The sequence below is a fragment of the Mobula birostris genome, chromosome 21 (assembly GCF_030028105.1).
Source record: "Mobula birostris isolate sMobBir1 chromosome 21, sMobBir1.hap1, whole genome shotgun sequence".
In the NCBI taxonomy this organism is placed as follows: Eukaryota; Metazoa; Chordata; class Chondrichthyes; order Myliobatiformes; family Myliobatidae; genus Mobula; species Mobula birostris.
This window is the reverse complement of record NC_092390.1, coordinates 9235231-9249793: the sequence shown is the minus strand read 5'-3', so window position 1 is coordinate 9249793 and position 14563 is coordinate 9235231. Positions and strand designations below refer to the sequence as shown.

General features: G+C 43.8%; 1 protein-coding gene and 1 long non-coding RNA gene across 4 annotated transcripts in view; one reads left to right on the top strand and one right to left on the bottom strand.

Moving 5' to 3' along the window:
* wbp1la (WW domain binding protein 1-like a) overlaps positions 1-14563 on the bottom strand; it is a 132511-nt gene that overhangs the window by 6819 nt on the left and 111129 nt on the right. For all 3 annotated transcript variants that reach the window (XM_072238918.1, XM_072238919.1, XM_072238920.1), the window contains exons 2-3: positions 12215-12323; positions 1366-1527 (exon numbers count right to left, since the gene is read on the bottom strand). In XM_072238918.1, the coding sequence (XP_072095019.1) occupies positions 1366-1527; positions 12215-12323 (271 nt within the window). The remainder of the gene's footprint in view (positions 1-1365; positions 1528-12214; positions 12324-14563) is intronic.
* On the top strand, positions 11305-14237 carry LOC140185570 (uncharacterized). The gene is made up of 3 exons (XR_011882656.1): positions 11305-11787; positions 12699-12816; positions 13617-14237. It is a non-coding gene; the product is annotated as an uncharacterized lncRNA (long non-coding RNA).

The window sequence follows — 14563 nt, the reverse complement described above, 5'->3', positions numbered from 1 at the left end:
CAGGACATGCCCCCTTCTCACTACTACCATCAATGACGAAATATGGGAGCCTGAAGACGGACACTCACAACAGACAGGTCAGCCAGAATAAACTCAATGAGTGGGTCAAATGGGCTTCTTTTGCAAGAAAATGTGGTAAATAAGGGATTGAGGATTCAGTGGAGATGCTGGGGTAAGGAGGGCGACTGGAGGCTCACACAAAACAAATGAATAGGGAGATACAGGGGACTGAGGGGCTGGAATCTGGATCCAAAACAAAATGTAGGATAAACACGAGGAAGTCTGCAGATGCCGGAAATCCAGAGCAACTCACACAAATGCTGGAGGAACTCAACAGGTCAGGCAGCATTGATGGAAATGAATAGATAGTTGCCATTTCAGTCCGAGGCACTTCTTGAGGACTGAAAAGGAAGGGGGAAGATGCCAGAATAAAAATGTCGGTGGGGGGGTGGGGAGGTGAAGGAGGCCAGCTGGAAGGTGATAGGTGAAGCCACGTGGGTGGGAAAGATCAAGGGCCGGAGAAGGAATCTGACAGGAGAGGATAGTGGACCAAGGGAGAAAGGGAAGGAGTAGGGGACCCAGGGGGAAAGTAATAGGCGGGTGAGAAGTTCTGACTGTAACATTTACCATCCCTCTCCCTACACAGATATCTCTTGAACTGCAGAGTCCTTCCAGCAGGTTTTCAATCCAAGAGCAAAATGAAAGGTCATTTGGAACATTCAGTAGTTCAGTCTAACATTTGCACAGTAGGTTCATTTCCTCAATGAAATCTTGTCAGATGTTGCCAGAACTTGAGGACTTGAGTTGTAGGGAATCATTGAAAAGGTTGGGTCTTTACTCCCTGGAGTGTAGGAGAAGGAAGGGAGATTTGATAGAGGTATACAAAACTCTGAGGGCAAATCCAAGCAGGTTTTTCTCACTAGGGTTAGGTGGGACTAGCCCCAGAGGTCATAGGGTAAGGGTGAAAAGTGAAATAGTTAAGTGGAAGCTGAGGAGGAGCTTCTTCACTCGGAGGGAGGTGCAAAACTGCCACTGGAAGTGGAGCATGTGGGTACATTGCAAATTTGGATAAGTGCATGGATGAGAGGGGTATGGAGGATATGGTCCAGGGTGCAGGTCGATGGGAGGACTAGGTAGAATAACAACTCGGCATGGATTTGATGGGCCAAAGGGTCTGTTTCTTGCTATAGTACTCTATAGTACTAGTGAGAGAAACCAGTCCTAACAATGACAGTGAGCTGCAACAGACCACTCTGGGACACACAATCACTTTCTATGCACTAGGAAGGCAAAGTTCTGAAAGGGTTAATGATTTCAATATGAAAACCCCGCCTCCCAGAGGGAGCACTGGGGGGAGACACGTACTCAGGTAGAGCGGGAGCAGAGAGTAGTTGCGAGCTCCCTGGTAGGCGATGAGGTTGATCTCTCGCTGTCGTTGTTGCTGCTGCAGGCGTAGCTTGGCCCGACGATGGTGACAGATGCAGCAGCAGCTGAGAATGATAATAATGGTCCAGACAAGCCAGAACCCTGGAGAGAGGAGGAGACACATCAGATGTCAGATCATTGGATACCACTCCCCAAACCCCAGCCTCCCAGCTGCCCTCGCCACCACCAAACTTCGAAGTCTCAAAAACGATCACACTAGAATCAGGTTTAATACTCCCGACAGACAGTACCTTGTGACATTTGTCATTGTGCGGCAGCAGAACAGTGCAGTACAAAAAATAACAAGTTACAGTAAGAAATATACAATGCAAAAAGGAGACAAAATAGTGAAGTAGTGGACCATTCAGAAATCTAATGGCAGACAGGAAGCTGGGGGTGGGGGGAGGGAGAGATTGTGTGAGGGGGGAGAGAGCGTGTAGGGGGGAGTGAGGGGGCGGGGAGGTGAGGGAGAGCGAGAAGAGAGAAAAAAAGTCAGGGGTGGAAAAGAGTTTGTTGTTGCTACACGTTGCTTTGCTGAACATGCTGGGCATGCTATACTGGCACCAAAATTGGGGGTACACTTGGGGGCTGTCCCCACACCCTTAGGTTGTGTTGGTTGTTTGTATAAACATTTCACTAAATGTTTCAATGTGTATGGGATTAATAAAGAAATTTAATCTAATCCAACAGAACAAACTGGCAGAAGGGGTACTGGAGGGAACTGTTGTTAATGCTGCAGCCCCATAAAATTCTGGTTGGACCACACTTGAGAGTTCTCACCTCGTTATAGGAAGGATGCAAAAGCTTTAAAGAGGTGCAAAGAGATTTGCCAGGTTACTGCCTGCACGTTTTATCAGGACAGGTTGAGTGAACCAGAGCTTTTCCCTTTGGAGAGAAAAGAAGACAAGAGTTGATTTGATAGAGGTGTACCAGATGCTAAGAGGAATAGATCAAGCCAGTGCTTTTTGTCTAGAGCAGAATGGCTAAAACGAGACGGTGTAATCTTAAAGTGATAGGAGTAAAAGAGAGATTATTTTTCTTTTATACAAAGTGGTTGGTATGTGGAACGTTCTGCCAGAGATGGTGCTAGTGGTGAATACACAAGAGACATTTAAGAGGTTCTTAGATACTACATGGATGAAAGAAAAATGGAGGGCTATGTGGGACGGAAAGAATATGCTCTTGGGCCAAATGGCCTGTACTGTGCTGTAATGTTCTGTGTTCTATCAGACGAACAGGCACGAAAGAAAAACAATTAAGTCCCAGTTCGGAACCGTAGGTGGACATGGGACAAGGGGTTGGGTCATATTGAATCTCCTCTATCCTGTTCAGCAACAACTCTTGGAACCTGGGCTCCACAGGGGACTTGGAGAACTGCCTTGTGTCATGCTCCACAGTTGTTCTCTGTCGGCCTCCATCTTCCCCTGTGCCTGAGATAAAACCCCTCAAAGGGGACCCGAGAGGCAACTACTTCCTTGCAAGGTGCGGTGAGTGTATGGAATGAGCTGCCATTGGGAGTGGTTGACGTAGGTGTGATAGTGCAATCTAAGAAGCTGTTGGATGGGTAAATGGAGGGGCAGGGCTCAGAGGGATATGGCCTGATCATAGGAAATAGGGACTAGTCATGGACTAGATGGGCTGAGGGGCCTGTATTGTTCTATGACTATTCCTTTTACACTTCCCATGGACAGCATCACACCCACTCACGACCCACCCTCATCACTCAGTGTAGGCGGGCTCCAACTTGGTAGACAACAGGAACACTGACAATCACAAGCACAGACTGAGAAATGAGAAGGAAACGGCTGCATGAAAGATGGGAAGGGAGAAAGTGAATACTTAAAAAGAAACTAGTCAACAACCTTAGAGCAGCTCTTAAATTATACAAGGGCCATGACATGGAGCTTCAAAAGTCAGGCAGGGCAAGGAAAATCAATTTTTAAACGTGCACATTATTTCATAGTCCAACAATAAAAGAATTCCAGGAAAGAATGTTAGCAATGTAATCCACTTGATTTTTGATTATTACACAATCAGTTAGCCAGATTTAATGCATCACAACCTTTCGGAACATTTGGAGCCTTCCACTTTCACTGAATTAGTCCCAAGAAATGTGTTTACTGGCGTGCAGAGGAGCCCACATTACGGATCATGTTTTCGGATGCACATGGCTGAGCTTGGACAGCTGTCCCTCACACCATGTGCATCAGCAGACTGACTCAGCAAATCTCCCTCCACACAGGATGCTTAAAAAAAGCGCTCGCTCGAGGTTCTTTCTCTCCCCCTCCAGGCATTTAAAAGGACAAACAAGTTCTGGTTTTCCCTTCAGTTAGTCATTTTCTTTTTCCCACACAAGTAGACACAACAATGTCAGCTCTCTGGAACTGATGTCACAATAATCGGAATCAGAATCAGGCTCAGCAAATGTTGTGATATTTGCTTACTTAACGGCAGCAGTATTATGCAATACAAGATAGTACAGGAAAAATAAGTAAATCAATTACAGTAAGTAATATATACGTATATTAAATTAAAAATAGTGCAAAAACAGAAATAATTTTTTAAAGTGAGATAGTGCTCATGGGTTCAATTGTTCATTTAGGAATTGGATGGCAGAAGGATAGAAGCTGTTCCTGTGTGCCTTCAGGCTCCTGTACTTCCTTCCTGATGGTAACAATGAGAAGAGGACATGTCCCACCCCTCCCCCCACCTTCTTTATAGGGCCTCTGCCCCTTCCCTCTACAGTCCTGACGAAGGGTTCCGGCCCGAAACGTCGACCGATCTTTTCCACGGATGCTGCCCGACCTGCTGAGTTCCTCCAGCGTGTTGTGAGTGTTATCGGTATAGAGGGAGGAGAACAGTGGGCTAAGCACACACTGCTGAGGTGCACCAGTGTTGATTGTCAGTTGATCAGCACAGATTGTGGTATTCCAGTTAGGTAGTCGAGGATTCAGTTGCAGGGGGAGGTACAGAGGCCCAGGTTCTGTAGCTTATCGATCAGTACTGTGGGGACGATGGTGTTAATTGCTGAGCTATAGTCATCGAACAGCATCCTGATATAGATGTTTGTATTGTCCAGGTGATTTAAGGCCGTGTGAAGAGCCATTGAAATTGCATCTGCCTTAGACCTATTGTGGCGATAGGCAAATTGCAATGGGTCCAGGTCCTTGCTGAGGCAGGAGTTCAGTCTAGTCATGATCAACCTCTCAAAGCATTCCACTACCATAGGTGTGAGCACTACTGGACAATAATCATTAAACAAGCTCACATTATTCTTCTTAGGCACTGGTATAATTGTTGCCTTTTTGAAACGGGTGGGAACTTCTGCTCGTAGCAGTGAGATACTGAAAAAGTCCTTGAATACACTCGCCAGTTGGTTAGCACAAGTTTTCAGAGTCTTATCAGGTAGTCCATCGGGGGCTTGCTGCCTTGCGAGGGTTCACCCTCCAGAAAGCCAGCCTGACATCGGCCTCCGGGATGAAGATCACAAGGTCACCAGGTGCTGCAGGTCAACTAAAAAGCAACCACTCTTGATTACAGCACTCAGCAATGGAGCTTAAATTCTACCAGTTTACTCCACCAGATGTTTATCCAACTTTCGTCAGGAGTAAATGTTTATTAGCTCCAAAAAAGCCATATTAACCAGTCTATCCAAATTCAGCGGCCACTTTATTAGGTACAGGAGGAATCCGGTGTGTTCTTCTGCTACTACTATAGCCCATCTGCTTCAAGGGTTGACATGTTGTGCATTTAGAGATGCTCTTTGACACACCACATAACACGTGGTTACTGAGTTCCTGTCACCTCCTTGTCAGCTTGAACCAGTCTGGACATTCTCCTCTGATCTCTCTTATTAACTAGGAGAACACCAGTTTGAGATACTCACACCACCCTGTCTGGCACCAACAATCATTCCATTGTGAAAGCCACTTAGATTATATTTCTTCCCCATTCTGATATTTGGTCTGAACAACAACTGAACCTCTTGACTATGCCTGCATGCTTTTACGTTGCTGCCACATCTATCCGACGTGAGTCCATGCTGCCAGCTTACTGTGCGTAGTCTGGCTGTTGTTTCCAATATCACAAAAGGGGCACCACTTCAAAAGTTCTTTACTCAGTGAAAGCACCTTGGAACATTCAAAATCATTAAAAGTGCTAACGAATGTTTTTACTGACATGCACATTGTAAACATAGAACAGTACAGCATGATACAAGCCCTTCAGCCTGCAATGTTGTGCTAACCTTAATCTACTCCAAGATCAATCTAACCTTCCCTTACCCCATAGCCCTCCATTTTCTTTCATCCAAGTGTCTATCTAAGAGTTTGTTAAATGTTCCTGATGTATCTACCTCTACCACCACCCCAGGCAGCACGTTCCAAACACCCGCAACTCTGTGTGAGAAAACCTACCTCAGCCATCCCTTCTATTTTCCTGCAAACTCCGTAAAATCGTGCCCTTTTGTAACAGCCGTTTCCACCCTGGCCAAAAAGGTGGTGGCAGTCCATTCTATACGCTTCTTTTCATCTTGTGCACCTCTAATAAGTCACCTTTTGTCCTCCAAGAAGCTTTAACAATTAGTCTGTACTGTAGTTGTTATTGCCTTTGAATTAGATGACACTGTACTTCCTGTCCAAACAGGGCTTATAGCAATGGAAAATAACCTGCTCTAGCCAATGGAAACTATTACTGCCTTGAATGGATCTTCCCGTATGATGGAAATTGATTATGTGGGCAGTCAAAAAGCTCCGGCGTCAATCTCTGAACTAGAGTAGATGTTGGCAGGAGTGAATGAAGGTGCTCAACATTATGAACTGATTTGAAAAGGTGCAGGAAAGTCAAACATTAGCTTTATTTGTCGCATGTACATCGAAACAGACAGTGGAACATTTGTGACCAACACAGCCCAAGAATTGTGCTGGGGGCAGCCCGCCAGTGTCGCCATGCTTCCGGCGCCAACACAGTTATGCCCACAACTCACTAACCCTAACGTCTTTTGAAAAGTGGGAGGAAACCGGGGCATCAGGGAAAATCTACCTGATCACAGGGAGAGCGTACAAACTCCTTACAGGCAGCAGTGAGAAACGATTGCCGGAGCTCGGAAAGCGTTAGTCCAGTGGTTATACACCGCGCCACCCTAGACTTACAGTACAGTAGCAGGGAATGGTGAGGATTTTTTAAAAAGGACAAGTTTTAATGAGATGGAACTCAGAATGGTAAACGGAGAATGGCACTAAATCTCAAAAAGGAATTGGTGAACAATCTGGTGAAAGGAGAGTGAGTAAACGGAAAGCTCGTTGAAAGATTTGATAGAGTCACAAGACATCTCGTCTATGATCCCACTGTCACTCATTAGTTCATCTTCTTCCTATCTGAAGTAGGCAATATTTTCTCTGCCATCTCTTCTGCCTCCTATCACCTATTCCAGTTTACATCACCTTCTTCAGCCCCAGTTTGGGAGAATTTTAGATTTGACCACTTTGTATTGAGTTATTTGAATAGGAAATTAGACACAGGAGTGACTCCAACAATCACTCCAGAACACTCTACTCAGTGTGCCATCTTTCCTTCCATCTCATGGTTGACCACTTGCAACAGGTAACACCTAGGAAAACTGCAAATTATTCTCTCAGGCAATTTAATCCACAGGACGCAAGCCAAATACCAGAATCACAGTAGCCTGGGAAAGATTGCTACAATTTTACCTCTTTGCATTATTAGTCGCTATTTTTATCTTTATTTAAGCTGTAAACTCTCTTCAGCTAGAAATGTTTCAGCTGAGGATCTTCTGAATGATCCTTGCAACCCTTAAAAACCACCTAAAGCAGACTTTTAAGCAGTTGACTGTCTGAGAAATCAATCAATTTAAAAGGTAATCCAAAACTGGCTAGAATACAGGTTTGCCACAATCAGAGCGAGACACTGAAATTCTACAGATTACCGTGGGAAGCGTTCTGACTGGTTCCATCACTGCTTGGTACAGAGGGTTCAGTGCACAGGATCAATGACATTTCAGAGGGTCATAGACTCAGCCGCCTCGATCATGGGTACTTGGGGCAAGGACATCTTCAACAGGGGATCTCTCAAGATGCCAGCATCCATCATTAAGGACCCTTTCTATATGCCCTCTTCTCGTTACTGCCATCAGGGAGGAGGTACAAGAGCTTGAAGACACACATTCAACCTTTTAAGAACAGCTTCTTCCCCTGTACAAACAGATTTCTGAATGGTCCATGAACTCATGAGCATTATCTCACCTTCTTGCTCTTCATTTGTCCTTATTTTTTCCTCTTATTCTAACTTGCCTCTTTACATGCCTTGAAACTCTATGACACCCAGATGGTCTGTACCACATTGTTTTCCTCACGCAAGAAAAATGCCTCTGAGCATTTCTGAGAACTAGGTGAGTGAATCAACGTGATGCAATCAGGTCAAGGGGATGAAGAATCAAGTTTTGAGCTGGCAACAAGACAAAAGAGCCCTAATCCATCCAGACAATTATGCTATTTGGCAGTAGTTTTGACCTGCGTTGACTCAACATTCCACTAGTAATTTAAAACAAATTCTTTGTTATAGGATTGACAGACGTAGGATAATTGAACACTAGAAGATATAATGCAGCCTACTGGTCTGTAGAGCTTATGTACTTTGCTGTGTTTGCATGGGCTGCTATTTCAGTGGTTGTGTTACTGGACAAGTACTGCAGAGAACGAGGGTCTGCAATCATCAGGAGCAACACACCAAGATGCTGGAGGAGCCCGGTGGGCCAGGCACCATCTACGGAGGGAAATGGACAGCTGACATTTCGTGTTGGGACACTTCAGCATCTTGTGCATTGCTCCAGATTTCCAGCACCTGCAGTCTTGCATGTGGAATCAAGCAGGAAAACAGGAAAAGATGATCAGATATCAGTATGATGGTGAACAGTTGTATTCCCACAAACACTGGTTTCCCCCACGCCATTTGAATCGGGCAATGCACCACCCTTATCCAGTCTGGCTTACACGACCTCAGTGCCTAGCAGTGTGTTTGACTTCTCAGCCTCCCTGTTGTTGCCAGTGGGCAACAAGTCAACCATGTCGGGGCTCAGAATAGAAAGTAAACTCTTTGAACCCGATGGCACACAAGGAAATGGGAACAGAAGGCTGTGGGCAAATAACTACTTTAAATTCCATCAATTATAGACAGCTGTGCAATGAATAACACTACTCGGATTTCCTTTCCCTCGGTCTGATTTTCTCAGTGAAAGAGATGCCTCTCCACTGCATATTTAGAGCTGAACAATGTGGCAGACACAAAAGCAGCAAATGACAAAACAGGCAGCTGTTCCGATGTGACTCAACTTAAATCCACAACCATCACTACACCACACAGAGACTCAGTGTTTTAATAAGGACAGAAGGACCAGAGGCTTATCAAACTCAAATCAATTTAGTCCTCACCTACTACTCCATGCCTCCAACAGCTTCTGCCATCTTCAACGGGACACCACCAGCAGGTGCATCTTCCCTTCCCCCTCCCTGCTTTCTGCAGAGATTGCCCTCTCTCTGACTCCCTTGTCCACTCAGCCCCTCCCCACTGATACCCCTTCTAGTTCCACCTGCAACCACACTGAACGGTACACCTGCCCCAACATGTCCTCCCTCATCATGGAGCTAGATGTTCCTTCCAGGTGAGGCAGACTTTCACAAGTGAATCTATGGGTGGCAGTCACTCAATTTACAGATTCCTTTCCAAGACTGGCAGACGATCAAGCAAAGTCCAAGAGGCCATTAACCTGCACACAAGGCTATGTGCTTAAGCCTCCTGATCTACTCACTTTACACTTGGGACTGTGTGGGCTAATGCCACAATGAAGTTTGCAGACAACACCATTGTCACAGGCCGTATCAAAGGTGGTGTTTAATCAGCATATAGGAGGGAGATTGAAAATCTAGCTGAGTGGTGCCACAACAAGAACATCTTATTCAATGTCAGCAAGACTAAGCAGCAGATTATTGAGGAGGAAATCGAGGGGTGGAGGTGTCCATGAGCCAGTCCTCACTGGGGGGGGGGGTGAATCAGAGGCAGAGCGGGTCAGCGACTTTAAATTCCTCAGTGTTATCCTGGGTGCAATTACGAAGAAACTATGGCAACGCCTCTACTTCCTTAGAAGTTTGCAAGGATTCAGCATGACATTTAAAACTTTGACAAACTTCTATAGATGTGTGGTGGAGAGTATTGACTGGCTGCATGACAGCCTGGTATGGAAATACCAATGCCTTCGAATGGAAAATCCTACAAAAAGTGGTGGATATGGCCCAGTGCATCACAGGTAAAGTTCCACCTTCCACTGGGTTCAGGAAATGTTATTGCCCCTCAGCCATCACACTCTTGAACCAAAGAGGATAACTTCACTCAGCTTCAATTACCCCAATACTCAACTGTTCCCACAACCTATGGACTCACTTTCAAGGAGTCTTCATCTCATGTCTTTGATATTTGTGCTTATTTATTATTATTTTCTTTTTGTATTTACACAGTTTGTTGTCCTTGCACACTGATTGAATGCCCAAGTTGACGCGGTCTACCATTGATTTCATTATGATTATTATTCTATTATGAATTTACAAAGTATACCTGCAAAATAATGAATTTCAGGGTTATGTATGGTGAAATATATGTATTGTGAATATCAGAATGGGGGAGAAATATGATCGAAGTGACTTTGACAGTGGAATGATTGTTGGTGCCAGACAGGGTAGTTTGAGTATCTCAGAAACTGCTGATCTCCTGGGGTTTTCAAACACAACAGTCACTAGAGTTTACAGAAAATGGTATGAAAAAGAAAAAAAAATCCAGTGAGCAGCAGTTCTGTGGGTGAAAATGTCTTTGAAGAGGTTTGAGGACAATGGCCAGACTGATTCAAGCTGAAATGTTATATATTTAATATTTCAGCAATATCGTAAATCTTGTCTGAGTAAGCATTTTTTGTTGTTTACATAATGCATTGCAGGTTATATGTAAGAGTACGTGAATGGCATACGTCATCATACTACCATGTGATATTTGTACGCCTTGCTTAAAGTATAAAAACGAAGTCAGACTCATATTTCGGACTTCTGGGTCTTCCTTTTCATTGGTTTAATGTTTTGGAGTTACAAAACATAACAGCAGCGATGAGATATTTTTAAAACAAACCTGAGATGACTACCGACCTGTGGAAGCGCAGCAAGAAGTTCTAGAGTTAAAATAAAAGTGCAGGAAGACTTGGTCGAGTAAAAAAAAGCGTAGCATGTGGAAAGACAGTCCAGTTAAAAAAAAGTCAGGAAGCGGAAGAATTCACAGATTCAAAAACAATGAGTACTGAGTGATAATAATTATAAATAAAAAGAGCAGAAGTGGCTGGCTGTAATGAAAATACTGAGGCATTTGATTACACAACAGATAACTGGATTTAATATACTGAACAGATTGAACAGTATTTTAAAGCAAATGGAATAGTCAATGAGAAGTAAGTACTAATTTTGGTGAATGCACTGGATTTAAAGGCCTACAGTCTGCTTCAATGTTCAACTGCTCCAACTGAACCATCCGAAAAGAGCTTTACTGATATCGTGAAAATAAGGCAGGAACACTTAAAAGAGCACTAATCTGCATGCTGTGGATAAAAAAATCAATGATGTGAGCAGAGGGGAAAAAGAAAAGTTTTCAAACTGTCCAAGAAATTAAAGTGATCTTTGATATTTAAGTACTACAGACTGAAGCTCTCTCATCTCGTATTCTATGGTCCAGCAACCCTTGTGATCTATCATGTTTTGAATTTACTCCAAATGTGTACTTATTAACTAGTTCTAACTAAGATCCAAGACCAAAAATTAACTACAATCTGTACTAATCCACAGTCAACTTTGGCAACCTCAGCCAACAGTACATCTAATGGAAACACCAGGCTACAGAGAGTTCTTGGAATCTTCAGCCTTCTGCTTCCCACGACTGTCCCACTATACCTCAAGTTCTCCTGTTCAGCGGGGAGGCAACTTCTGTGGCTCAGTTTTCTGCCGTCTGGTATGATCAGTTCCCAAGGGTGCTGGACTATTCAGCCACCCAGAGGAACCCCACAATCACAGGGGTACATTTTATGGAGAGTGGCCAGTGAGACGCAATGCCACAGACGGCATTCTGAGCAGCTGTAACACCGCCTGCTATAGAGGCTCCGATGTGCAGGATCGAAAGAGGCTGCAAACAGCTGTAAACATGCCCACCTCTTTCATAGGCACAAGCCTCCGCATCATTGAGAACATCTTGACTGGGCAGCATCCACTATTAAGGACCCTCACCATCTGCGACATGCCTGCTACTCATGCTACCATCAAAGAGGTATGACAGGAGCCTGAAGACCCACGCTCAATGTTTCCTGAACAGTTTCATCCCTTCTGCCATATGATTTCTGAATGGTCCACGAACACCACCTCACAATTCCTCTTCTGCACTATATTTATACTTATTACAACTTATGGCAGTTTTTAATGACCTGTACTGTACTAGTTCCACGACTTCACAGCATGTCAGTGATAATAAAACACGATTCTGATATCCAAATGGCATTCAGGAGGAGGGGAAGGACATGGTAGGGTTTAGCCTGAATGTTATTTAATCCGATAATACCGAAGAGTCTCAGTAAACAAAGGTGACAGTTTAGGTGCATTAACAATCCACACATCAGGAAAATTAAGCTCACAGTAAAAAAAACCTAGCAATGGTAACTGACAGTTCCCAGCGCGAAGGCGAGGCGGTCGATACTTACACCAAAGCTCGTAATAGTAGTTACAACATTGTGATTCTCCGCAACAGTGTCCCGTATCACAGAAGTAACTCTGGTTGTTTACTCCGACACATGCTTCCCTTTCTTGGGGCTGTAAAAGAAAAGGCATCGATTACACTGGAGGAACATTGAGGTCATTGTTAGCAGTCTCAACCGGGTCACTGGGTTTGGATTTAAGCACACTCTGGAGATATGAGCCTTAGATACCACGCCACCAGGTCCAAGGACAGTTATCACCCTTCAAACATCAGGCTCCTGAACCAGCATTCATAACCTCACTCACCTCAACTCTAAACTGATCCCACAACCTGTGGCCTCACTTTCAAGGACTCTTATCTCAAGTTCTCAATATTATTTTTTATTATTTGTATTTCTAAGTTTGTCTTCTTTTGCACATTGGTTGTCTGTCAATCTGTGTTTATGTGTAGTTTTTTCATTGACTCTATTGTACTTCTTTGCTTTACAGTGAATGCCTGCAAGGAAATGAATCTCAAGATAGCATACACTGCGGCCATTTTATTAGGTGCAGGAGGTACTGCAGCTCATCCACTTCAAGATAAACACCTTGTTGGTCCGAAAAACAGGTGAGCCTCTCAACCATGTCTACATGTTTTCGTTCATTGACTTGCTGCCACATGATTGGCTGTTTAGATATTTACATTAACAAGGTGTACAGATGTACTTAATAAGGTGGGCACAGAGAGTATGGTGACATATACGTACTATAATAAATTTACTTTGACCTTTGAATGTTAAACTCCAGCTTGACCCTCAACACAAGTAATGGAGGTCTCTTTCAAGCATGCCTCATACATCATCTGTTTACTCCTCTCTATAGATGCTGCTTGACCTGTTCAGTTCCTCCAGCATTTTGTCTGTGTTGCTCATATTTTACAATACAGGAGTCCAGTCAACTCAATGGTCCTATCCCCCATTTATATACCAATTCCCTCTCACACCTCCACCAATCCCTCTATCTCACCACCAATACAAGCTCATCCTCTCCGATATCTCTCTCTGCCGTACTAGAGAACCAAGACTTCCCTCATCACAATCCCCCTGTGACTCTTCTACACTCGCCTATGTCAACGGGGCTTTATGGCAGCTAACAAGCAAACTCCACACAGAGAGCAGTGGAAGTCCGGATGAAACCAGGCTCACTGGTGATGTGCCATCGGAACAGACAACCTGTGGCTTTGTGTTCTTTCAGAGCATCCAATGGTGCTGCAGGCCCTCAGTATCCCTCAGTTCTCAAAGCCATGGGAATAAATGTATGGACAGGGGTTACACGTTTTTAGTAGTCTGTTTACTTAACCCCATATTTAAGCCTTAGAAGTTTGTGCAGATTCAGCATGTTATGTGAAACTTTGATAAACTTCTACAGATTCACAATGGAGAGTATGCTAACTGGTTGCATCCCAGCCAGGTATGGAATCACCAATGCCCAAGAACAGAAAAGTCTACAAAAGGCCCAATTCATCACAGGAAAAGCCCTCCCCACCATTAAACACATCTACAAGGAGCACTGCTGCCAGAAAACAGTATTCATCATCAAGGACCATCCACTACCCAGGCCATGCTCTCTTCTCACTGCTATCATTGGAAAGGAGGTTTAGGGGCTTTAGATCCAACACCTACAAGTTATTACCCTTCAACCATCAGGCTCCTGAACCAGTGTGGATAACTTCTCTCACCACAACACTGGACGGAACACAACTCATGGACTTGGTCTACAGCTCAAGTTCACAGTCTTATGTACTTATTTATTATATTATTTGCTTTATCTTTACATTTGTACAGACTATCTTCTTTTGCACATTGATTATTTGTGTTTCGTTGTGTGTAGTTTTTCCAAATGATATGATTGTACTTTCTTGTTCTACTGTGAATGTCTGCAAGAAATTAAACCTCAGGGTAGCATATGGTGATATATACGCACTTTGACAATAAACTTACTTCGAATTTTGAACATTATTGACTTGTAGGGTAAAACATGGGCTTAGTTTGACATCAGCCTCAATGATTTCCAATAAATCTATTTAGTAAATGTATTTTCCCTAAATCAACTCATCCTGCCTAAATGTCAGCTAAGAAATTCAAAATGTTTCCTCTTGCTTTAGTTCTGGCTTTCTTTTCTAACGTTGACCATTTTGAACTCAAGTTTGAAAGTATAATTCTCTTCTGCTTTCTTGCCACTACTCTGGAGAGCTTGACCCTTCCTGTAGATTCAATGAATTAATGTATCAGAAGCTGATAAATTCGGTATACAGTACTAACTCACACTGAAGGATTAACGACTTATGGACTTTCAATAGCACTAAAGAATTAGCC